This window comes from Lethenteron reissneri, chromosome 29 (assembly GCF_015708825.2).
Source record: "Lethenteron reissneri isolate LAM-NWPU_2019-01 chromosome 29, ASM1570882v1, whole genome shotgun sequence".
In the NCBI taxonomy this organism is placed as follows: domain Eukaryota; kingdom Metazoa; phylum Chordata; class Hyperoartia; order Petromyzontiformes; family Petromyzontidae; genus Lethenteron; species Lethenteron reissneri.
The window spans coordinates 1711548-1735825 of record NC_083807.1 but is presented as its reverse complement, the minus strand read 5'-3'; the positions used below and the strand labels follow the sequence as shown (position 1 = coordinate 1735825).

Sequence of the window (24278 nt, the reverse complement as noted above, 5' to 3'; positions counted from 1 at the left end):
TTTCTTTCACACCGTACGTAAGCCAAACCGTGCCTAACGCGTGCGTGCGTGTGCGATATGAACGGCCTGCATAGGTGCTCCGATAACATTTCTGAATAGGCAGTGCGTTGGAGGGAGGTGGTGGTGGTGGCGGGGGTGGGGGTGGAACGTAGCCTTGCACGCGCACAGTGTGCGAGTCGCCGTGCCCGTGCAAGGTACAGGACGCGCGGTGTCACTGCGTGGCTCTGCCTCGCGTGGATCAGGGTCACCGAGGTGCTGCTGTCTGTCGATATGATGATGTGCGGTGTGCTGCTGCTGTTGCTGCTGTGTGGGGTGGGAGGGTCGCAGGGCGGACTTTGTCGAGAGGTGTGTTCCCCCTCTGATTTCATGTGTGTAGCCGGCATTGTGCGCGTATCTTTGTGTGCGTGCGTATCTTTGTGCGTGTGTGCGTGTGTGTGTGTGCGTATCTTTGTGTGTGCGCGTATCTTTGTGTGTGTGCGTGCGTATCTTTGTGTGTGCGCGTATATTTGTGTGTTGTGTGCGTATCTTTGTGTGTGTGTGTGCGTATCTTTGTGTGTGCGTGTCTGTGTGTGTGTGCGTATATTTGTGTGTGTGTGCGTATATTGTGTGTGTGTGCGTATCTTTGTGTGCGTGTGTGCGTATCTTTGTGTGTGTGTGTGCGTATCTTGTGTGTGTGTGTGCGCGTATCTTTGTGTGTGCGTATCTTTGTGTGTGCGCGTATCTTTGTGTGTGTGCGTGCGTATCTTTGTGTGTGTGTGTATCTTGTGTGTGTGTGTGTGTGTGCGCGTATCTTTGTGTGTGTGTGTATCTTTGTGTGTGCGTATCTTTGTGTGTGTATGTGTGCGTATCTTTGTGTGCGCGTGTCTGTGTGTGTGTGTGCGTATCTTTGTGTGTGTGTGCGTATATTGTGTGTGTGTGTATCTTTGTGTGCGTGTGTGCGTATCTTTGTGTGTGTGTGTGCGTATCTTGTGTGTGTGTGCGTATCTTTGTGTGTGTGCATATCTGTGTGTGTGTATCCGCATGCCACTGTGCGTGGGGAGCGGTGGCGCAGCGGTTAGCGCTATGCTGCGCTACGAACCCGAGCCAACCGATTTCGCGTCCCGCTCACGGCCACCAACACGGGTGACGATTATTTGAACCGATCCTGGGCCTCCCCTACGTCGACTCAGCCTCAAATGCGTACCTGGTGCGGTGTGTAAACATCACCACTGGGTAGACAAAGGCGGCCGGGCGTGGTGCTGGCCACCCACCCCCTCGTGTTACCGTGCCGGCCTTCATAGCTGCTCGCTAACAGCACTTGCCCCAACAGTCTGTTCAGGATATACGGGGGGATCGTTGTCTTTGTGTGTACACAGGCTTAGCCTCACGTAACACACTCTCCTCACCGCTCTCCCACCGCTCCCCCCCCCGTCTCCGTGATTTGTTTCCATGACAACGGCGCAGAGCGACCCACGCAATGGCGAGGGTCCGTCACTGGGGAGGGAGGGGAGGGGCCGGGGGGAGGGAGGGAGTTGTAATTCTGCACGGTGAGGATGCTGTTCACCCTTTAAATAAGAATGCCCCTTAGTCATAGGACGATATATGAGTCTATGGGTCTCCATGTGGGCCGATGAGTCTCTGTGTGAGTCTATGGGTCTCTGTGTGAGTCTATGTGTCTCTGTGTGAGTCTATGGGTCTCTGTGTGAGTCTATGGGTCTCTGTGTGAGTCTATGGGTCTCTGTGTGAGTCTACGGGTCTCTGTGTGAGTCTATGGGTCTCTGTGCGAGCCTCAGGCATAGACAGAGGAGAAGTGCCTGGACTTGAACCAGGGCAGGGAGTCTACAGCAACACACGGCTTGGGTGAGGAGTTCGAGGCGATGGGGTCAGCAGAGGAGAATGAGGGACCCCCCACTGAGTGGAGGTCGACCGGGGACTTAGAGAGAGCATCCACTACTGGATCGTCCGTCTCGTTTGTATTGTTCCGTCTCGTTAGTATTGTTCCGTCTCGTTTGTATTGTTCTGTCTCGTTTGTATTGTTCTGTCTCGTTTGTATTGTTCTGTCTCGTTTGTATTCTTCTGTCTCAGTTGTATTGTTCTGTCTCGTTTGTATTGTTCTGTCTAGTTTGTATTGTTCTGTCTCAGTTGTATTGTTCTGTCTCGTTTGTATTGTTCTGTCTCAGTTGTATTGTTCTGTCTCGTTTGTATTGTTCCATCTCGTTTGTATTGTTCCGTCTCATATTGGCTGAGCTCGGAGGGAGGAGAAGTTGGGTGGCAGGGGCGGGCCAACGCGTTTTGAGCGGCGCTGCTTCATAGAAGCCCTGAACAAGGACCGTCGCCCGAAACGTCGCCTCCTATGCGCTATATCGTTCCGAACCACGGCCACATGATTGACGAACGTGTTGGGTTTTTTCAACAAAGGATGGCTCCGGTTGGGACCATTGATCCGTCTGCCCTAGTTAATATTTAATCCATTAAACACAGGGGTCAGAGGTGAAGAGAGCTGAGTTTGATTCATCAGCCAGACAGGCCGAATTGATCGATGCGACTCGCCGCTGTTCGCTTTGGACTCTGGGCTATGTTTAAGATAACAATCAATACTTACTATAAATAATGATACTTGTAATAACACGTAGTATCATACATCGCAATAATATCATTGGATTGCCCAGCAGAGCCTCACCCGAGACTCGTTCTCAAGAACCCCTGACTCTGTTGAGATCTTTAGGTCAACGTACGCACAAGTTTCGCTCGACCAGTATAATTCATCGTCAAGTAGTTTGGGTTAGTTCGCGTAGAAGGGAAAAAATAAAATAGTGTTGTTTCCCTTCTACGTGACTTTACCGAAAGAACCAAGAATATGAATCCCTGCAGTCACGAAAGCTTCAAATCAAAATTTGGTTTGGGTTAGTTCGCGTAAACTTTACGCCGTGAAGAAACAAAACTTATATTAATACCAATCTGTGTCGTGTGACCCCCACCTCCACCCGACACAGCCAACCAGTAAGGTCTGTCACGTGACCAAAATGTACCGATCGCGTCCGACGTTCCGCGACACAGCCCCCACCAGCGGCAGTTGCACGTCAGAGAGAAACCTCACGTCACAATTGGGGCACTTTGACGCGTCGCTCGCGATCACAACAACAACAACCACCACAACCACCCCAACCACCACAACCAGCAGCAGCAGCGTGGTTGTCGTCAGGGTTTAAAGTGGCAGAGGAGGCGATGCCATCACCACGCGCACGCTCCAAGCGCCTACACCCCAGGGTGGTTAATGTGTTCAGGTGCATTGTAACGCGTTTTGTTAATATGACATTATGCAGTGCGTGTTACCCATTGGGTTAATGATAATTAATCAATATAATGGCATGAATAGGCATGCAATTAACGGTGTTTGTGTTGCGTCGCACGAGCCGTCGTGTGCGTGCTTTGGCTGCGTTGTTGCACTCGCATTTCCATTTGGAATGTGCAATTATTGATGACGCCTTCAATTAAGGGCTGCTGCTGCTGCATTGGGAGTGAAATTGTGAGAAGCAGCAGCAGCAGCCACAGGACTTTCAATCCCGACGATGTCGATTCGATGTCCATCTCCCGGTGCGGCAGCTGATGCAGCAGCAGAGTGCACGGTCTCTTCTGTTGTTGTTGTTTTGTTTTAAACCTCCCTGCCTTTGTGTCCACCAAGCAGACGAAATGGGTTCACCACGGGAGGACTGCGGAGGAGGGGGGCTGGAGGAGGAGGGAGAATGGTGGATGATGATGGAGGAGGGTTAAGGGTGGATGATGAAGGAGGATGTGGAGACGGGTGGAGAATGGTGGATGATGAAGGATGAGGTGGAGAATGGTGGATGATGGAGGAGGAGGTGGAGGAGGAGGAGATGGGTGGAGAATGGTGGATGATGAAGGAGGAGGGTTAAGGGTGGATGATGGAGGAGGAGGTGGAGAATGGTGGATGATGGAGGAGGAGGATTAAGGGTGGATGATGGAGGAGGAGGTGGAGAATGGTGGATGATGGAGGAGGAGGAGGAGGGTTAAGGGTGGATGATGTAGTAGAGGGTGGAGCGAGAGACGGAGGCGAGGCGGCGACAGTGACATTAGTATGCAGGCTGGAGCACCTCGGCGCTCAATTGCTTGAGCCCAGTGCTCTTCCTTTAATCTGCACAACTTTCGCTTTTCAAGGCGTGTGTGCGTGTGTGTGTAGGCGTGCGTGTGTAGGCGTGTGTGTGTGTGTGTAGGCGTGTGTGTGTGTGTGTAGGCGTGCGTGTGTGTAGGCGTGCGTGTGTGTGTAGGCGTGCGTGTGTGTGTAGGCGTGCGTGTGTGTGTAGGCGTGCGTGTGTGTAGGCGTGCGTGTGTGTAGGCGTGTGTGTAGGCGTGCGTGTATGTGTAGGCGTGCGTGTGTGTAGGCGTGTGTGTGTGTAGGCGTGTGTGTGTGTAGGCGTGTGTGTGTGTGTGTGTAGGCGTGTGTGTGTAGGCGTGTGTGTGTGTGTAGGCGTGCGTGTGTGTGTGTAGGCGTGCGTGTGTGTGTGTAGGCGTGCGTGTGTGTGTGTAGGCGTGCGTGTGTGTGTGTAGGCGTGCGTGTGTGTGTGTAGGCGTGCGTGTGTGTGTGTAGGCGTGCGTGTGTGTGTGTAGGCGTGCGTGTGTGTGTGTAGGCGTGCGTGTGTGTGTGTAGGCGTGCGTGTGTGTGTGTAGGCGTGCGTGTGTGTGTAGGCAGGCGTGTGTGTGTGTGTAGGCGTGCGTGTGTGTAGGTGTGTGTGTGTGTAGGCGTGTGTGTGTGTAGGCGTGTGTGTGTGTAGGCGTGTGTGTGTAGGCGTGCGTGTGTGTGTAGGCGTGCGTGTGTTTGTGTGTAGGCGTGCGTGTGTGTAGGCGTGTGTGTGTGTAGGCGTATGTGTGTGTAGGCGTGTGTGTGTAGGCGTGCGTGTGTGTAGGCGTGTGTGTGTGTAGGCGTGTGTGTGTGTAGGCGTGTGTGTGTAGGCGTGGTGTGTGTGTAGGCGTGCGTGGTGTGTGTAGGCGTGCGTGTGTGTGTGTAGGCGCGTGTGTGTGTGTGTAGGCAGGCGTTGGTGTGTGTGTAGGCGTGTGTGTGTGTGTAGGCGTGCGTGTGTGTGTGTAGGCGTGCGTGTGTGTGTGTAGGCGTGCGTGTGTGTGTGTAGGCGTGCGTGTGTGTGTAGGCGTGGTGTGTGTGTGTGTAGGCGTGTGTGTGTGTAGGCGTGCGTGTGTGTGTGTAGGCGTGTGTGTGTGTAGGCGTGTGTGTGTGTGTAGGCGTGCATGTGTGTGTAGGTGTGTGTGTGTAGGCGTGCGTGTGTGTGTGTAGGCGTGCGTGTGTGTGTAGGCGTGCGTGTGTTTGTGTGTAGGCGTGCGTGTGTGTAGGCGTGTGTGTGTGTGTAGGCAGGCGTGTGTGTGTGTGTGTAGGCGTGTGTGTGTGTGTGTAGGCGTGCGTGTGTGTGTGTGTAGGCGTGCGTGTGTGTGTGTAGGCGTGTGTGTGTGTAGGCGTGCGTGTGTGTGTAGGCGTGCGTGTGTGTGTGTAGGCGTGCGTGTGTGTGTGTAGGCGTGCGTGTGTGTGTAGGTGTGTGTGTGTAGGCGTGCGTGTGTGTGTGTAGGCGTGCGTGTGTGTGTAGGCGTGTGTGTGTGTTTGTGTGTAGGCGTGCGTGTGTGTGTAAGCGTGTGTGTGTGTTTGTGTGTAGGCGTGTGTGTGATTAGGCGTGTGTGTGTGTTTGTGTTTGTGATTAGGCGCGTGTGTGTGTGTCTGTAGAGGGTAGGGGGGACGTGAGGCTCGCTGCACACGCAACTCATTTATTTGCCACGGCTTGCGGTGCTTAGTTTGCTGTCCTTCCTAAGCACCTCCGATTAGCGCGGTCGTCTATGTACGGTGCGAAAGAAGTTCTACATAATAGAGGGGTTTTTTTTTGTTAGATCGTGTGAATATAACTGCGTCGTTAAACCCGCCACCACCCGACACAGTCAACTAGTAAGGTTTGTCACGTAAACAGAACGTGCCATTTCGTTACATTTTCAGCACACCGTTGTGTCGGAGAGTACACCCGCAACATTTGCAATCCGAGTCCGACGTTTCGCCAATAATTACAACGAGCATCATCAAGCGGACGGCCAGATTTGTGGCGACATCCTCCTGCCTCGGTGTTAAATAGAGGGATCAGTGTGATGTCCTTGTTAGCCAATCAGGTGCTAAGGCCGGGGGGTGAATATTTGAATCTAAATTATAACGGATACCCATTACCATAATGTATGTTGATTACCCTGTGAATAACCTCTATTATGCATAACATCGGTCGCGAAAGGCTAACAAGGGAATGGCAGCCGGAGGAGAGAAAACCCGCTCGGGGGTGACAGCCAATGCGGAGATGGAGCGAAGGAATCGGCTGGTCCGAGGCCGGAGCGAGACGGAGCGAGCTTGTGTTACGATCGGCCCAGTCACTCCCGTCTCGGTGAAATCATCAACGTCGCTCCCTCCAACTCGGAGACATTCACGGAGGAACTCTCAGCGGCGTTCATCACACCTCGAGAGACGCCGCGCCATCTACTGCCATCGCTATTCCAATTACAGCCTCCCCCACCCCACCCCAAATGGAAATCCATTCACATTTATATTCATGTTCATTCATATTTATATTTAGACGCGAACCGAAGTTTCCATGGCGGCGAAAAAATAATGTCAATTTAGTCCGAATCCTGGCAGAAATGAAATGAATTACCGTGCCCTGCCCTGCGGGCATACACTGCTGCTCGGCTGTTAGCGTGTTAAACCACGTGCGGTGCGGAGTCACTAGTCAGTCGGGGTGGGTGAAACGTCGGTGTTGCGATTGAAACGTCGTGGGTTTTTTGCTTCTAATTTTAAAACTCCTCGTGAGGCTGAGTCCAACTACGGGAGGCCAAGGCAACGGTTCGGTTATAAAACGTCGAACAATGTTGGCTGTGAGCGGGATTGGAACTCGGTTGGGTCTGGCTGGCAGCAAAGTGCCAGCCCTCCCCCCGTCAGAATAGAGGTTTCTAACCTCAAGGGTTTGTTTATACTTTTTTAACCCGCTTAAATGAAGGTGAAATTAACTAAAACCACCGCGCCACCGCTCCCAACAGGATGCCCCACGCGTCTCTAGCTTGGGCACGGGCGCACGCTTAAAGTTCAAACAAGTTGAGCGTCTTCGGGATAATGACACCGGCCCCCCTGTGATAAACAACCCGGCGGAATCGATACAAAGCGAGAGGGAATCAAACTCACAAATGATACAATTACTCAAATTAACCCACGAACGACGTCGCCCATGCATCACACTCACCGCGCTCATGTCCACAACAGAGACAAAGGCGCCCCGTGTAGCCTCTAGCGGACTGTTGGGGCAAGGTGCTGTTAGCGAGTCGCACCTACGAAGGCCGACACGGCACACAAGGTGGAGGAGTGGAGGTCGACTCAGCCTCGACTGAGGTTACTCAGTCGAGGCTGAGTCGACCTAGAGGAGGCCCATGACCGGTTCAAAATAATCGCCGCTGTTTTTGTGTGTATGTATGTTGAACTTCTTTCGCACCGTACGTAGCCAATCGTGCTGATTATTGATCGTGAGTGGGAGTCAAACTCGGGTCGCTGGGGTTCGTCATGCAGCGCATGGACGGATACAGTCCACAGGTTGACACCACAGCACCCACGGGAATATTTAAACAAGCGGGGATATTCAATACACGAGGGGAAATGCACTTGGAAGTGATCAGAACTCAAATTGTGATTTCTGTGGGTGGGTGGGAGCGTAACAAATTAAGGACAATGTTTGTTTTGTAGGCGACCTGGGGTGGCTAGGAGATGTTAACTCCCTCGCCTGGTGTGCAGGAGGTCGTGGGTTCAATCACGACCCTGACGATGCCTGCCGTATATTTGGAGTTTGCGTGTCTCTATTATCATCACGGTGACTAGGAGATGTTAACTACCTCGCCTGGTACACAAGAGGTCGTGGGTTCAATCACGACCCTGACGATGCCTGCCGTATATTTGGAGTTTGCGTGTCTCTATTATCATCACGGTGACTAGGAGATGTTAACTACCTCGCCTGGTACACAAGAGGTCGTGGGTTCAATCACGACCCTGACGATGCCTGCCGTATATTTGGAGTTTGCGTGTCTCTCCCTCCCCGTGGTCGCGTAGATTTTTCTGCGGGTCCTCCGACTTTTCCCTCCACATTTAGAATCAACATGCGTTTAGACAGTGTTTGGCTGCAATACATTTCCACGCGATAAGCCCATTTCGTTGAGCTATCATTTGTGGTGGCCAGGTCGCTTCTGAAAAAGAGCTACATAGCTCATTGGGGCCTTACCTGGTGAAATAAAAAGTTTCGTTTTATTTTAGTCTGTAGGTCTTTATGCATCGCTATTGGTCTCTATGCATTGCTATGGATCTCTATGGGTCTCTATGCATCTCTATTCGTTTAGAGCATGTGGATGCTGTTACGCGATGATGATGGTGATTACGACAGCCCACTTCATTGAGCTATCATTCGTGATCGCCAGGTCGCTACGGGAACAGATCAACATAACTTGGTGGGGCCTTACCTGGTGAAATAAAAAAAACATGTCTCATAGTTTAGTTGATATAATTTTTTTTGGTTTCATCATCTCCGTGACCACGTTAGTGTCCTCGCCAATCCTCTCCCCGCAGGTGGCCGTGCTCGAGCGCCAGGTGTTCGACTTCCTGGGCTACCAGTGGGCGCCCATCCTCGTCAACTTCCTCCACGTGCTCCTCCTCATCCTAGGCCTCTTCGGTACCGTGCAGTGCCGGCCCCGCTACATCGTGCTGGTGAGCGACTCACTCGCTCGTTCACTCACTCACTTGATAACTCGTTCACTCACTCCCTTGATAACTAGTTCACTCATTCTCTCACCTGATCACTCGCTCGCTCGCTCACTCACTCACGTGCCCAATCTCGTTCACTCACTCACTTGATAACTCGTTCACTCACTCACTCTCTCACCTGATCACTCGCTCGCTCGCTCGCTCACTCACTCACGTGCCCGCTCTCGTACACTCACTCACTTGATAACTCGTTCACTCACTCTCTCGCCTGATCACTTGCTTGCTCACTCACGTACGCACTCGTTCACTCAGTAAATCGCCCATTCGTTCACTCAGACTTGTATGCACTCACTCACGTGATCACTCGCTTGCAACTTACTCGCTCGCTCACTCACGGGCCCAGTGCATGGCGAATATTGAAACCAGTCCTGGCCCTCCCCTCGTTCGACTCAGCCTCACACGAGTACCCGGTGCGGTTTGTAAACACCGTCACTGGGGAGAAAAAGGCGGTTGAGCGTGGTTCTGGCCACACCGCCCCCACATGCGCCGCCATTCCGGCCTTCACGGGCGCTCGCTAACAGCTCTTGCCCCGACACTCTTTGTGAGCTCCACATGGGGGGGGGTACCTTTGTCTTTGTGCGTGCGCAGTACGCGGCGTGGAGCGTGCTGTGGGTGGCCTGGAACGTGTTCATCATCTGCCTCTACCTGGAGGTGGGCGGCCTCACCAAGGTGAGCAGCCCACTGCGACTTCACGGAGCACACAACCCGCGATTTAATTCCACGCGACCCATTTTTTCATTCCAAAGCGTTCGACGTTTCGTATCTCGGCCTGATATTTGGAATTATCCTGAAAATCTGGAGCACATCCCTGTTACGTGTGCGCGTGCGTGTGTCACAGCGTGAGACGTTGTGACACATGCATACATGCACGCTTGTGGGGAGCAGTGGTTGTCGCACTGCACAACGAACAGCGTTCAATGCCCCACTCACGAACCAGTAACAGTGCGTGGCGAAGATTTTAAACCGCTTCTCGGCCTCCCCTGGGTCGACTCAGCCTCAAATGAGTACAATACCTGGTGCGGTGTGCGGGTGCGTAGCCATCAGCACTGGTGGCCGGGCGAGGTTTTGGCCACCCACCCCCTACTCGCTAACAGCACTTGCCCCAACAGTCCGTTGAGGCTATCATTGGAGGGGGGGTATTTTGTCTTTGGTTGTGTGCGCGCGTCTCGCTCTTGATGCATCTCGGCGAGGAATCTCCTCGCGGCGTCTGCCGAGCCTCTGAGCCCCCCCCCCCCCCCACCGCGTGTTTAATGCAGCACCACACGCGCCCCCTAATCCACACCCCCCCCCCGCCACGTCGGGGACATCCCGACAGCAGCGAACATCTCACGCCTCGATCCCTCCCATCGCGAGCACGCCAGCAGCAGCTGCCCCACATCCACCATCCTCCTCCCCCACCTTCCTCCTCCACCTTCCTCCTCCTCCAATTTCAACCATCCTCCTCCTCCATCTTCCACCATCCTCCACCTTCCTCCTCCTCCAATTTCCACCATCCTCCTCCCCCCTTACTTCCACCCTCCTCCACCATTTCCACATCCCATCCTCCACCTCTCCTCCACCATCCTCCCCTCCCATCCTCTTCCACCTCCACCTTTCCCCATCTTCCACCATCCTCCACCTTCCCATCCTCCTCCTCCACCTTCACACCTTCCTCCATTTCCCATCCACCACCTTCCCCTCCTCCAATTTCCACCATCCTCCTCCCCAACCTTCCTCCTCCTCCCCTTCTCCTACTCCAATTTTCCACCTCCCCTCCTCCATCTTCCCCATCCTCCACTTCCACCAATCCTCCACCTTCCACCATCCTCCTCCTCCACCTTCCACCATCCTTTCCTCCATCTTCCACCATCCTCCACCTTCCACCATCCTCCTCCTCCACCTTCCACCATCCTTTCCTCCATCTTCCACCATCCTCCACCTTCCACCATCCTCCACCTTCCACCATCCTCCTCCTCCACCTTCAACCATCATCCTTCTGGCATTTCATACGCCCTATGATGTTGTCATAAATCCGAGGCCCCTTGAGCTACTTGGATCCCCTTAAGCTTTGGTTATTTTTTCTTTGCTTTGTTGATATTCCTCATCGCCACTAATGGCCGGACCGCCATCCCCCCTCCTCCACTCCACTCCTCCACCCGCTCTTCCACCCGCTCTTCCACCCTCCACTCCCCTCTACCCACTCCTCCACCGACTCCTCCATCTCCCTCCCCAATATCTGTTCGAATTCCCCCCTCTCACCCCCCCCCGCCCGCCCCGCCCCCCCCGCCCCCCAAGAAATATGAAACCCGCAGACGCAGCACGCGCAGCGGGGGCCGCGCTAATCAAGCCCCGCTCCGCCCGTCACGTGACGACTGCCGCTCGTCACGTGACGACTGCCGCTCGTCACGTGACGACTGCCGCTCGTCACGTGACGACTGCCGCTCGTCACGTGACGACTGCCGCTCGTCACGTGACGACTGCCGCTCGTCACGTGACGACTGCCGCTCGTCACGTGACGACTGCCGCTCGTCACGTGACGACTGCCGCTCGTCACGTGACGACTGCCGCTCGTCACGTGACGACTGCCGCTCGTCACGTGACGACTGCCGCCCGTTAGCTCCCCTCGCCCCCCCGTCGAGACAGAAGTGCGCGCGCGCGTGGAGCAAAGACAAAGATCCCCCTTGTAACCTCAACAGACTGTTCGGGCAAGTGCTGTTAGCGTCTATGAAGGCCGGAACGGCACACACGTGGGTTGCCCCACACCACGCCCGGCCAACCTTTGTATCCCCAGCCGCGATGTTTGCACATCGCGCCAGGTACTCATTTGAGGCTGAGTCGACCTAGGGGGAGGCCCAGGACCGGTTCAGTTAATCGTCACCGGTGTTGGTGGCCGTGAGCGGGAACCGAACTCGAGACGCCGGGATCGTAGCGCAGCGCGTTGACCGCTACACTACCGCCCCAACAACAGCCGCCATTCGCCACTTAGTGGCAGTGACGTCACCACGGCGCTTGTACCAGGCTATGTGCACGTTGAGGTAACGTGAAGTGTTGAACGCCCGCTGGCAGGTCACGGGACAGATCCAGGTGCCATGGGACGACTGACTGAGACGACTGAGATGACTGGCTGATGCACCACCTGTGCCCCCTACTTTGCCAACTTGCTGTGCTTTAGCCACCCGGCGCTCCGCTCGTTGTTGTGAGCGTCGCTCTTCAGCCCTCCGTTGTTGTTGGAGGGCGACTGCCTCCAACTGCCCAGTAGCGTCCTTCATGAGCCTCCTCCACTGAGGCCGATCTTGACACCGCTGGTACCAGTCATCGGCAAGTCCACTCAGCTCCACGTCCTCCTGTACATCACTCCATCTCTTCTCTAGCCCGTGCCACGCCCGTTTAGTCCCCTCTATCCAGCCGAACAAAAGCTATTTAGGCATGCGGTGACTGGGCATGCGGGCTACATGACCCAGCCAACGAGCCTTGCCTGCCGGAGGAGCTCACCGATGGGACTTTGTCCAGATCTTTCAAGCATTTGTGAGCTCCTCACACAATCCAGCCTGGTTAAACCCAGGATGGATCGTAGGCAGGCCAGCCTAAACGTTTCTAACCGGCGAGCGTAGAGAAGGGAGGGAACGACTGTGGCCGAGAAGACCTGAAGCTTTGTGTGGAGCGACATACCAGGTAGCTTCCACACAGCGTTACGCAACCGATCGACTGATTCGGACTGATTCAGAGTGAGACCTCTGCTGTCAAACCGGAGCCGGTCATGAGCACACTGCCCAGGTATGGGAAACTCTCCACTCTCTCCACAACTGCCCCATCACCAATTGGGAGTTGTGGGGGTGGAGTGTCTGATGGTACAAAATACCCAGTCAGGTGCTTAGCTTTAGTGCGGCTGATGGTAATATGTATGTGATCTAAACCAAAAAAAACTAGATTATGGATGATATTAGTCGCGAAAGCCTTCTACGTGTTAAAATAAAAATATTTGTGTAAAAAAATATGTTAAGTTACATTCCACTAAATAAATCTGACACAGAGTACTGTATATATGCCATCGCATACATATGCCATGTAGTGAGAGCTGTATTAAACTTTTAATATGTTTTAAAAATAGAAATTCTCCATTTGTCTACGATCAGACACGAACAACTACTCCAAATATTTGTATGTTTCCCCAAGAAACACGTAAATTGTTGACGACTTGATTCAACTTATTACATTTAAAAACGTACCCATAGGAAACTGATCAATTTAAAGATGTCGTTATTTTTTTATTAGAAAGAACAACAATGCATGAATTTAATACACTATGAGGGGAAGCTCACCCATCTTTATAGTTTTCGAATTATTCAGATTTGGAGATCATAAAATGCGTGTTTTGTCGTTAAAAACCGCTTGAATCCGATATATCTGAAAAACAATAAAAGATAGAATGGTTATCGCTTTAATTGTATTTGCTGTGTGACGCGCTGTCAAACGAAAACACGGGCAATCTCATATTTTTTACGGTGTATGAATGACACCACGCACACACTTGTTTATTTATTACGCTGAAAATCGAGATTTGGGGGTCTTAAAATAAAAAAAATTCGGGGATTTTCAGATTTTTCATGTTGTTTGTGTCCTCAAAGGCACCGATGTGCCACATTTCAGCTTTCTACCTTGTCGGAAAGTGCCCCTAGAGATTGTTTCTAGATATACAGATTAAGGTCTTTATATAGATTATACTGTTGTTAAGCTCCTTGCATTACGACGATAAATGTATGTAACTCGAGATGAGACGAGATAGTAGTAGTATTATGACATATCTGATAGAGATGTCTGGCCAGTGTGGAAAAGTAGGCCAAATACCGTGGAGTGTAGGCCACATCCTGTCGGCATAGGCGCGAGCAGGCATTTGCAGGGCTGCGCCTGTGACTTGTAATGTAGCCCCCGCCTCCCCCACCGCAATACAATGGCAGGCGGAGGTTGTGCAAACAGAAAACAAAGAAGAATGAAATCTGTTTGAATTATCGTACAGCGCTCGGATCATCTTCAATCGGAAATGATCAAAGGGATCGTGAGCTGGGGGGAGGGGCGTGTGGGGGCGTTGGGTGGGGGGGCGTGGGGGGAGGGGGGCGTGGGGGGAGGGGGGCGTGGGGGGAGGGGAGCGTGGGGGGAGAGGGACGTGGGGGGAGGGGGCATGGGGGGAGGGAGCGTGGGGGGAGGGGATCGTGGGGGGAGAGGGACGTGGGGGGAGGGGGGCGTGGGGGGAGAGGGACGTGGGGGGAGGGGAGCGTGGGGGGAGGGAGCGTGGGGGGAGGGGGATGTGGGGGGAGGGGAGCGTGGGGGGAGGGGAGTGTGGGGGGAGGGGTTTTTTTCTTTTGTAAAGGGCGACCTGGGAATTGGAATTCCATTGATGATGATCTTGATGTCGATGTTGATGATGACGATGGGGAAGCTGCTGCTGCCTTCCCGCTCATCAGTGATTCCTCATCATGGCCCCTCTGAGTCGTCCCCTTTCTCTCCGAGTCGTCCTCTCTCTATCCGAGTCGTCCTCTCCGTTTCTGAGTCGTCCTCTCCCTTTGAGTAGCCCTCTCTCTCTCTGAGTCGTCCTCTCTCTCTGAGTCGCCCCCTCTCTCTGTGAGTCGCCCCCTCTCTCTCTGAGTCGTCCTCTCTCTCTCTGAGTCGTCCTCTCTCTCCCTGAGTCGTCATCTCTCTCTCTGAGTCGTCCTCTCTCTCTCTGAGTCGTCCTCTCTCTCTCTGTGAGTCGCCCCCTCTCTCTCTCTGAGTCGTCCCCTCTCTCTCGCGCTCTGTCCATCTTCGCGAGTGAAGAGCGACGAAATTCCACCAACAACAACAACAATAATAATCGTGGTCATGATCATCATCATCATAATGTCAAGATGAACATGACGTAAACGCTTTTTTCTTTGTCGAACTACCCCCAACCCACCCTGACTGGGCGACCCACGCAGGGTGGCGACTACTTGACGTTCACCGCGTCGCGTCACCGCTCCTGGTTCCTGGAGCACGGCCCGGGCTGCACAGCCGAGGCGGTCGACTCGGAGCCCGCGCTCGCCGTGGGAGGAGGAGGAGGGGGTGGGGGCGGTGCCGTGTTGGGGGGTCCCTCGGTGGGGGGCGGGGAGGGGGGGGCCCCCGGCGGGGGGGCCCCGGACGGTCACGTGCTGCTGCGCGTGTCGGGCTGCCTGCTCGAGTACCCCCACCTCGAGGTGCTGCACAGCGGCGTCCACATCCTGCTGGCGGTCAGCTCCACCACCAGCACCAGCTCCACCACCACCAGTACCACCACCAGCACCACCAGCACCACCACCAGCACCACCACCACCAGCACCACCAGCACCACCAGCACCACCATCACCACCACCACCAGCACCACCAGCAGCAGCACCAGCACCACCAGCACCACCACTACCAGCACCAGCACCACTAGCACCACCAGCTCCACCACCAGCACCACCAACACCACCAGCAGCACCACCAGCACCACCAGCACCACCACCACCAGCAGCAGCAGCACCACCAGCACCACCAGCACCACCACCAGCACCACCAGCACCACCACCAGCAGCACCACCATCACCACCAGCACCACCACCTCCACCAGCACCACCAGCACCACCTCCACCAGCAGCACCACCCCCCAAACAAAGACTCTCACCAACTCGCCGCTCGACTCGTCGCGTGTCTCGCCCGCTTCGTCGCCATCGTCTCTCTCGTTCATGTCCGTCTCGTGGTGTGTGTCTACCTGCCCCGTGTCGCTGTCCCACAGCTCTTCGGATTCGTCTACTCGTGCTACGTCGTGAGCGTCATCACGGAAGAAGAAGACAGCTGTAAGTGATGCGTCACTCCACCCCGCGTCACTCCACCCCGCGTCACTCCTCCCACCCACCCGCGTCACTCCCCCATCCCTCGCGTCAGTCCCCCCACCCCCCGCGTCACTCCCCCCACCCCCCGCGTCACTCCCCCCACCCCCCCCAGTGCAACGCAGCTGCCCGTCACTCCGGCTGCCACCTGTCCTGGTCTTCCCTGGATCGTCCTCTTCCCACTAAATATGCCAACGTTGGCCCAACGTCACGGGGTTGTTGGGGGGGGCAGCTGCTGCACTGGGAACATCTCTCAGTCTTCACTGGACACTAAAAGTTTTTTGTCGGTTGCGCAATAACAAAAACATTGCCCGGCTCGCGATCTCCCCTCGTGCCGTGATGTCCCCCAGAGATGACAACCCGACCCATCACGTGGTCGCCATGGCAACTGCTTTCTCACAACAACAACAACAATAGCCGCCGTTCACCACGAAGTGGCGCTGACGTCACCACGGCGCTTGTGCCAGGCTAGGTGCACTTCGAGGCGATCACGTGAAGTGTCGAAGGCACGGCAGACCCAGGTGCAATAGATTGACTGATTGAGTTGACTGGCAAATACAAAGACAAATATCCCCTGTATAGCCTTAACAGACTGTTGGGGCAAGTGCTGGGTGGCCAACACCACGCCCGGCCGGTTTTGTCCCCCCAATGGCGATGTTTACACACCGCTCCAGGTACTCATTTGAGGCTGAGTTGACCTAGGGGAGGCCCAGTAACGGTTCAGATAATCGTCACCGGTGTTCGTGGCCGTGAGCGGGAATCGAACTTGGGCGCTGGGTTCGTAGGGCAGCGCGCTAACCACTGCACCACCGCTCTCCCACCACCACACACGTACACACACGCACACACACGTACGCCCACGTACACACACGTACACCAACGTACACGCGCGCAAACTACAATTCCTGCGTGCCGTTTCTACTCGTGCACCAGTTTGCTTTATTCATTTAAGTCACGCAAAATAAACATTAAAGTAATCGCGCACAAAAATTATAAATTGCAAACCCGAATTAGTCCGCGAGCCCAGACATGGGGCAACAGCCGTGCTGCTGAATGAGTCACAGTGGAGGGCTCTGCAACCGAAATAACAACCAGAAGCATTTAATTTTGGAATTCAGTAAAAAAATATATGTTTCAAGAGCGGCGATGCATTTTGTTGAACAGGAGACGGTGGTTCCTGAGTAAATAACACGAGGAGGTTTTCGCGAGTTCAACCCCCGGTTGGGGTGGTTGACTCAGGACATCACCATCATCACCACCATCATCACCACCATCACCATCATCATCACCATCATCATCACCATCATCATCACCACCATCATCACCATCATCACCACCATCACCATCATCACCACCATCATCATCTTCACCACCATCATCACCACCATCATCATCACCATCATCACCACCATCACCATCATCACCATCATCACCATCATCATCACCACCATCACCATCATCATCACCATCATCACCATCATCACCATCACCATCATCACCATCGTCGTCGTCGTCGGTCCAAAATGAGCAGCGCATTGCGCCAAAGTCAACAGCCTGTTGTCCAATGATGATATCATACTCGCCCCTGCCGTGGTAATGCGGAATTTCCACCGCTCTCTGCGGGGCTCGAATTCAATCGAGCAGGAAGTCGCCGTGACTTGAATGAGCGTGGCGTCGCAAAACCAATGGAAAATAAACAGATTGTATTGAGCGAGGCACGCGCAAACTGGCATTACTCGGTGATTGCCATCTTGCACAGAGTGTGGCACGGAATTCTGGACTCGTAGAGACCCCCCCCCCCTACTCTGAATGATCGGGGTCGTGTGTTGTGACTGTCATCCGATCTGTCTCTCTCTTGCAATGACTCCCTTTCCCCCCTTTCGATGTCTCTCTGTTTTTCTCGTTATTTGGTCTGCAGGGATTCCACATCTCTAAGTCTCTCCCTCCATTTCTCCCTTTTTATCTCTCCCTTTTATCTCTCCCTCCCTCCCTGCCTCTCCCCATGGTCTCTCACCCTGGTCTCTCCCCGCCTCTCCCGCTCTCTGCCATCTTTCCTCCCACGATATTCTGCTCCTAGGGATGTAACGATTAATCTATTTGTCGATTGAACTCAGTTTTGCATGATTACGTTTCATGCTTTTGATTTAAACAAAAACTACAATTTGATATGAATACGTAAATAACAGTTTATATATTTTTTTTACCGTAAATGAATTATAAAATATGTTTGTCAAGCCACTGCTGAATGAAGGCCTCCCCCATTCTAGAAGCCTCATGGAGGAAGTCCTCATCCAGCAGTGGAGCGATCAAGAAGCTGTATGTTATCACATCCCTCTAGATTGACACCACTATCGAGATAGAATCATAACCAGTGCAGTATATAGATGCCACGGACTAGATAACAACAATCATCACAAATAAGCATCCTGTCGTATTGTCAAAATCCATTGGATCACGGAGTGACAGAAATCGTTACATCCCTACAAACCTATTTTCACTCTTAGCATTTTTATTTTTACGCTAAAATACTTCTCCGATTTTCTTTTATTTGTTTAGTTATTTATTTCCTTCTTTCTTCCTCTCTCTCTCTCTCTCTCTGACCCAGTTGACTTCATAGGTGGATTCCATTCATACACAGCCTACCACTCCCCACAGAAAGTGTCACACTTACAGTTAAAGCCTGTCTATGTGTAAGTACCCTCTCGACTTGTTCCTCCTCGGTCCCTGCCCAGGGGCGCAGCCACTTGTGGGGGTCTGGGCCCCCCCCCCATCCTCCACCCCCCCCCACCCATAAGAATGCTTCTCCAGATACGGCTAATCCATTTTTTCCACCGCAAACCCGAACCATGCCAGGGCCGGGAGATGCAAGTATTTATTTTATATTGTAACCATGTAAATGCCCCACTGAGCTATATTCAAATCGATTTTCAGAAACGACCTGGCTATCGAAGTGGCTTATCATCACGTGAAATTGTATAGCAGCCAAATACTCTGAACGCCCGATGCTGATTCTAAATGTGGAGCGGGGGATAATCCGGAGGACCAGGAGAAAAATCCACGCGACCACAGGCAGAGAGAGAGAGAGAGACACGCAAACTCGACATATATACAGCAGGCGTCAGGGTCGGGATGGAAGCCACGACCTCCTGTACGCCACGCGAGGTAGTTAGCATCTCACAAGCAAGAGGGTCCCAGATGGCCTCAATTTCCCCAGTGTGGCTGAGTCCCTGATCATCACCACTGCCCATTCTATGCTTCTGCTGCTGTTCCTGCTTCTGCTGCTGTTCCCGCTTCAGCTGCTGTTGTGGCGACGATTCCACCCCACTCCCTTTCGTGTCTCTCCTCCCCCCACAGAATAGTCACTGTTAAGCAACCCGTAAACTCAGTGCCGGATTATCAGAGTAGCACAAGTCGCTACGTATGCTACGGGCCCCGCACCTTCAAGGCCCCCGCGCTAAATGCTTTCAAGCTATCAATTCCGGCTCAGTGATTCTGCACTTGCTCTATTACTATAGTACTATACCGCCTTCAACTTTTATGAACGACTGGGTGTTTAAGGTTCGCGATTTGTCGTATTATCTGGCTGTATAGCAAATGAAAAAGTACAATGACTTTACCATGCAAGTTAATCAATGTGTTTTAATGTTTTATTTTTATTTAGGGCCCCTTTTTAACATATGCTACAGGCCTCGCCACTCGCTTAATCCGGCACTGCTTAAACTCACGTGAGAGGCGAAACGGGACGAGTGATGATGCGGCTTCGATTGCAGTCATTTCCAAGAGGGTTTGAGCGTTCACCAGGGCATGGCTCAGCCCCCCGCTGCCCCCCCTTCCCCCCCCCCCCCACCTCCGATGCTACGGGGTTGGGTCAGAGCGCTGAACCAGCATCGCTGAAATCATTGAGTTCGATTGCAGATTTCAAGTCGCCTGCGATTAAGCCGGGTTCTCAAGTTTCATGGTCTCAGCACGGTCAAGTTAACCAGGTCGATGTGGCCGCATAACCAGCTCAGATAATTCTCAAAACCGGTTTTACCGTCGTGCGGCGAACATTACTCCCACGTGGGAGAAAGAAGGAACGTCAGAGGTAGCTCTGCACGATTCACTTCCGCGGGCCGGTCTACGGCAACACCGATGGTTGGCACTGCTCTGCGAGATTTCCGAATGGAGTCTTCACCCCATAACGTGACCCTATCGCGGAGAGATCGGGAGAAATTTGGGAGAAATTTGAACAAGTTGTTGACGTATTATACCAAGTATATACAATATGCTCGACAATCAATATTTGTTGACTGCTGATTATTCGTGAACCGTTTTAAAAAAAAAGATGGTAATTTGTTGTTGTTGTTGATGTGTCTCTTAAACAGCCCGAACTAAATAACGGACGGCGAGGAGAGCCCATTTGTGCGACGTCTCGCGGTGAAGATGAGGTCGTTACAAAGCACTCCAAAATTCCACACACGAGGCCTGCCGCCAGCGAATAACCAGCGGACAGTGTGCGGCCGCACCCGAAGAAACACGGACACGTGGAGACGGAACGCACTGCACGCGTGTGCGCGCGCGTGTGTGTGTGTGTGCGGTGTCTACAAACTGTAAAACTAAAGACAAAGGTCCCCGCCATAAAGCGCTCAGCAGACTCTGGAGGCAAGTGCTGTTAGCGGAGCACCTATGAAGGCCGGCAAACGGCACACGAAGGGGTGCGTGGCCAAAATCAACGGGAAGAGCCGCCAATTCGCCACCAAAGCGGCGGCGACGTCACCACGACGCTGGGGCGAGGCTCGGTGAGCTTTGAGGACATCGCGTGAAGTGTCCAAGACTCGCTGGCGGGGGGGTCACGGTACAGACCCCAAGGGGCCATGGGTTGCCTGGCTGAGATGACTGGCAGATGCACCACTTCTGCTCCCCTTTGTGCCAACACCACACCCGGCCACAATTTTAATGCCACAATGACGTCACAATTACATGATTTGAAACGACGCCCCTGCAGTTGTGGGCTTACTCCCTTCACACGCGGGGGAAATTAACGTGTCGACCTAACTGTGCCAATGTGCCGACGTTGTTATCCTTTCGGTCATCGCACAACCGACCATCGCCCCTATTGTGAGCGTGGCAAAGTTGAGATCTGACGATTGTGTAACCCCCCCCCCTCTCTCTCCACGCCACGCCCACTATACACACCTCCAATTGGCACGGTTGGCTACGTGCGGTGCGAAAGAAGTCCAACATACACACGTGCATCCGCTTGCACGAGAGGTACAAACGCTGCGCGCTCAGCAACTTCCGATGCCAACAATATGCACGCAAGTCTAAATGGTTTACCGGTCGGTCTGCATATGTCGTACGGAATTATAGAGCACGTCACGTTATTGTTTGAAACCGATAGTCGTTTTAAGCAATATTGAGAGCGATAATTACTCATAATAACGGTTTCTATCCTTCCCGTCAAGTGACGCGAAGAGAAGCCGTCGAATGACGAAGCCACGTGCTCGTGTTGAGATCGAGCCCCGGTCCTCTGCTGCCCTCTCGCGGGCCAACTTATAACTGAACATTCACAAAATACTCAACATTCGTCAATAGCACTCTGGCCTATTAAATTAATAATAATAAAATTAAATACCGTATTCGGCGGCGTTTCAGGCAATGGCCCTCTGCTTCACCTGCCTATGTGATGTGAAGAAGGACGACTGACCGAAACGTCGCCTTTCATACTGACGCTGGCCGTGTTGAGTTGTTATTGTTGTCTGTGCTTGTGCACCGCTGCCAACGCAGCTACATCAGCAAAACATTTTTTTTACTGAATTCTCAATCTTCCAAGCAGCCCACGAAATCGGCTGATTAAACAACCAAGCCGCCATATCAATGAAACAACTTATTAACCTTTGAACCAGATGATCAACCAGATGATCAACCATCCAAACGAATTATCAACCAACGGACCAAATCATTGATCAACCAACTAACCAGCTGATCAACCAATCAACTGGCTAACCAATAAAACCACCCCACTGATCAACTGACCTGGTGATCAACTAAGCTGATCAACCAACCAGCTTATCAAACAGCCACTGATCGACCAATCAAGCATTGATCAATCCACGAACGAACTAATCAATGAAGGAGTGAGTCGTTTGGACGGGAACGGTGACGGGACGGCCCAAGTCCCATCGCGCCCACGTCTTCGCCAAAGACCCGACATGGAACGAACCTTTGAACACGCGTTGTTTTTATTTTATTTATTTTTTTACACGAAACCGAATCATCACGGGACGCCTGTAACAACATTGCTCCCTGGACAGAAGCTCCCTCTTCCTTCGCTCCGCTGTCCGGATATGAAACTGCCCTCCCCGATCAACCAAATTGTCGGCGAGGTCACCGATCCCGGTCTTCAAATGCCGCGCACGTGGACATCTGCTAACCTCACCACGCGCATCGTAGGGACGGAGCCTTTGAGCTGCAGTGAACCAATAATTATGCCGATTGGACGTACTCGTGCCTCACATGGCTGTTGTTCACAACTGCACCCAATAACAACAACAACAGCAGCTAAAGCAGCAGCAGACACATGTCGAAATTGGATCTCGATCACACAAATGGAGGCGGCTTGGTGAGATTGTCTTCCAATAATGGATTGACCAAACGCTGCTCCTCCTGCCGCTGATGATGATGATGATGACGACGGTAATGACTCATTCGATAGACAATGCTGCTGCTGGTGAAGGTTGCGGTGGCGGCGGCGGCGTGGGTGGAATGGTATTGTAATTAATCTCTTCGGATGCCGAATTAATGCCGAATTCCTTCCCTCGTGCTATGAAGAGGCCGAACCACCCCACGCACCCTCCCCGCGGACGATTCGAGAGAGGCGCACAGAAAGCGGGGGGCGGTGCGGGGGGGAGTGGTCGTGGTGAGTGCACAGGCGCAGCCCTGCAAGTGCTGTCTAAAACGCCGCTGCTGGAACGAGGGGATCCACGATTAGAAACTCGAGGGAGCTTCTCTCTCTTAAGAGGGGGGCGTGCAGGGGGAGAGGGGGCTGCAGGGGGAGGGGGGGCTGCAGGGGGAGGGGGGGTGGCTGCAGGGAGAGGGGGGGGGGCTTTATTTTTCTTTGGCCTACTTCCTGTTCACGCTGGCGAGACGTCTCGTGGAGGAGCTGGGGGTCCCCCCCCCCCCCCCCCCCCCCCCCCCCCACACTCGGCCCCATCACACTCGGCCTGCGAGTGCCACCACTGCGGCTGGGCGGACAGGAGACTGCGGTGGGGGGTCTAAGAAACATCCCCCCCCCCCCCATTGGTTTAAACTGCCGCGCCAGGAGATCGAATCGGTGACTTGAGGCTTACAAGTCGATTGTGCTTACCATTGCAACACAGGGAGCATTCCTGCTTAGGACTACTTAATAATAATAATTGTAAATGCCATGGCCTAACCCCCCCCCCCCCTTCAACCTGTACATACAATGGTACATGCCGTGATTCTATGGCGTTTCAGACGTGGCTGTGGGATGTGCCATGTGTAATGGGGGTGTTCGTGACACGAACTGCCCATGTGTCTGACGTACAAGAGACCCCTTCTCACCGTATAGCCATACAGGATATTTCAGTAAGTGCTGTTAGCGAGCACCTGTTAAGGCTACGACGTGGTGGTGCAGCAAGAAACCACGCCCGGCCGCCTTTGTCTTTCTATACCCAGCGCCGATGTTAAGCAATTGTTTACACGCCGCACCAGGTGACTCAATTGAGGTCAAGTCGACGAAGACGTGGGGGAGGGGGGGCCCAGGGGGAGGGGGGGCAGGTTTTTGACTTCACTCGCCACTGATGTTCACCGTGACCGGGAATCGAACCCAGACAAACTCTGGGTCTAATAGCGCAGTGCATCTCAGGCACATGAAAACACACACACACGCACGCACGCGCGCGTATTTAAACTATATACATTTAAAGTTAAACACGACTTCGCCACATGACGAACCGATCACTACTATTAGCCCGACATGTAAATTGTCATGCATATGTCCAACTGCGGGTTGACATGTTGCTCGAGACGAATACAAATAGTGATGCCTTGGCAATTCCCTGTCGGGAGCGAGCGGCTTGGGACGGGGACGCGGCCGCGAGGAGCTTTGGGGTCGATCCGCTTCGTCCATGGCGGACGGAGGACGGACGGAGTCGAGGGAGCAGTCGTTGGTCGTGCCCAGAGGTGTCCCCTTGCGTGCAGAGGAAAATCGCGGCGACCGCCCCGGGCCCCGCGCTTTGGGGGGGGGGGGGCGTGGCGGATTGTGAGCGCGCTACGACGTCACGGTCGTGTCAGATGTAACACGTCGGGGTGGGTTTCGATTTAAAGCTTCTTTCGTGACTGCAGGGATTCATCTTCTTGGTTCTTTCGGTAAAGTCACGTAGCATGGCAGACCTGTTCTTCTCCTGAGGACGGCTGCTTGCGTTGTGGCCGAAACGTCGTGAGAATAATTTTATTATGTTTTATTTTTATTATTTTATTATTTCCATTCTACGTGACTTTACCAAAATAACCAAGAAGACGTCGGGGTGAGTTTGAAGGCGCCCGAGGGGAACCCGCACGGACGCTGCGGGTTCGCCCGGGGCCACCCAAACCCCCGTCACCCCCCCCCCCCC

At 53.4% G+C, this 24278-nt stretch overlaps 1 protein-coding gene across 3 annotated transcripts in view; it reads left to right on the top strand.

Annotated features, from left to right (window-relative positions):
* The window catches only part of LOC133349138 (sodium/potassium-transporting ATPase subunit beta-1-interacting protein 3-like), a 37219-nt gene extending 14546 nt beyond the window's left edge, over positions 1-22673 (top strand). The window contains exons 2-7 of one of the 3 annotated variants that reach the window (XM_061562369.1): positions 8630-8767; positions 9413-9493; positions 14755-15042; positions 15570-15630; positions 18269-18353; positions 20028-22673. In XM_061562369.1, coding sequence (XP_061418353.1) covers positions 8630-8767; positions 9413-9493; positions 14755-15042; positions 15570-15630; positions 18269-18353; positions 20028-20037 — 663 coding nt within the window. In that variant the 3' untranslated portion in view covers positions 20038-22673. The other 2 variants (XM_061562371.1, XM_061562370.1) reach the window with 2 other exon arrangements.
* The last annotated feature ends 1605 nt before the right edge of the window (positions 22674-24278 follow it).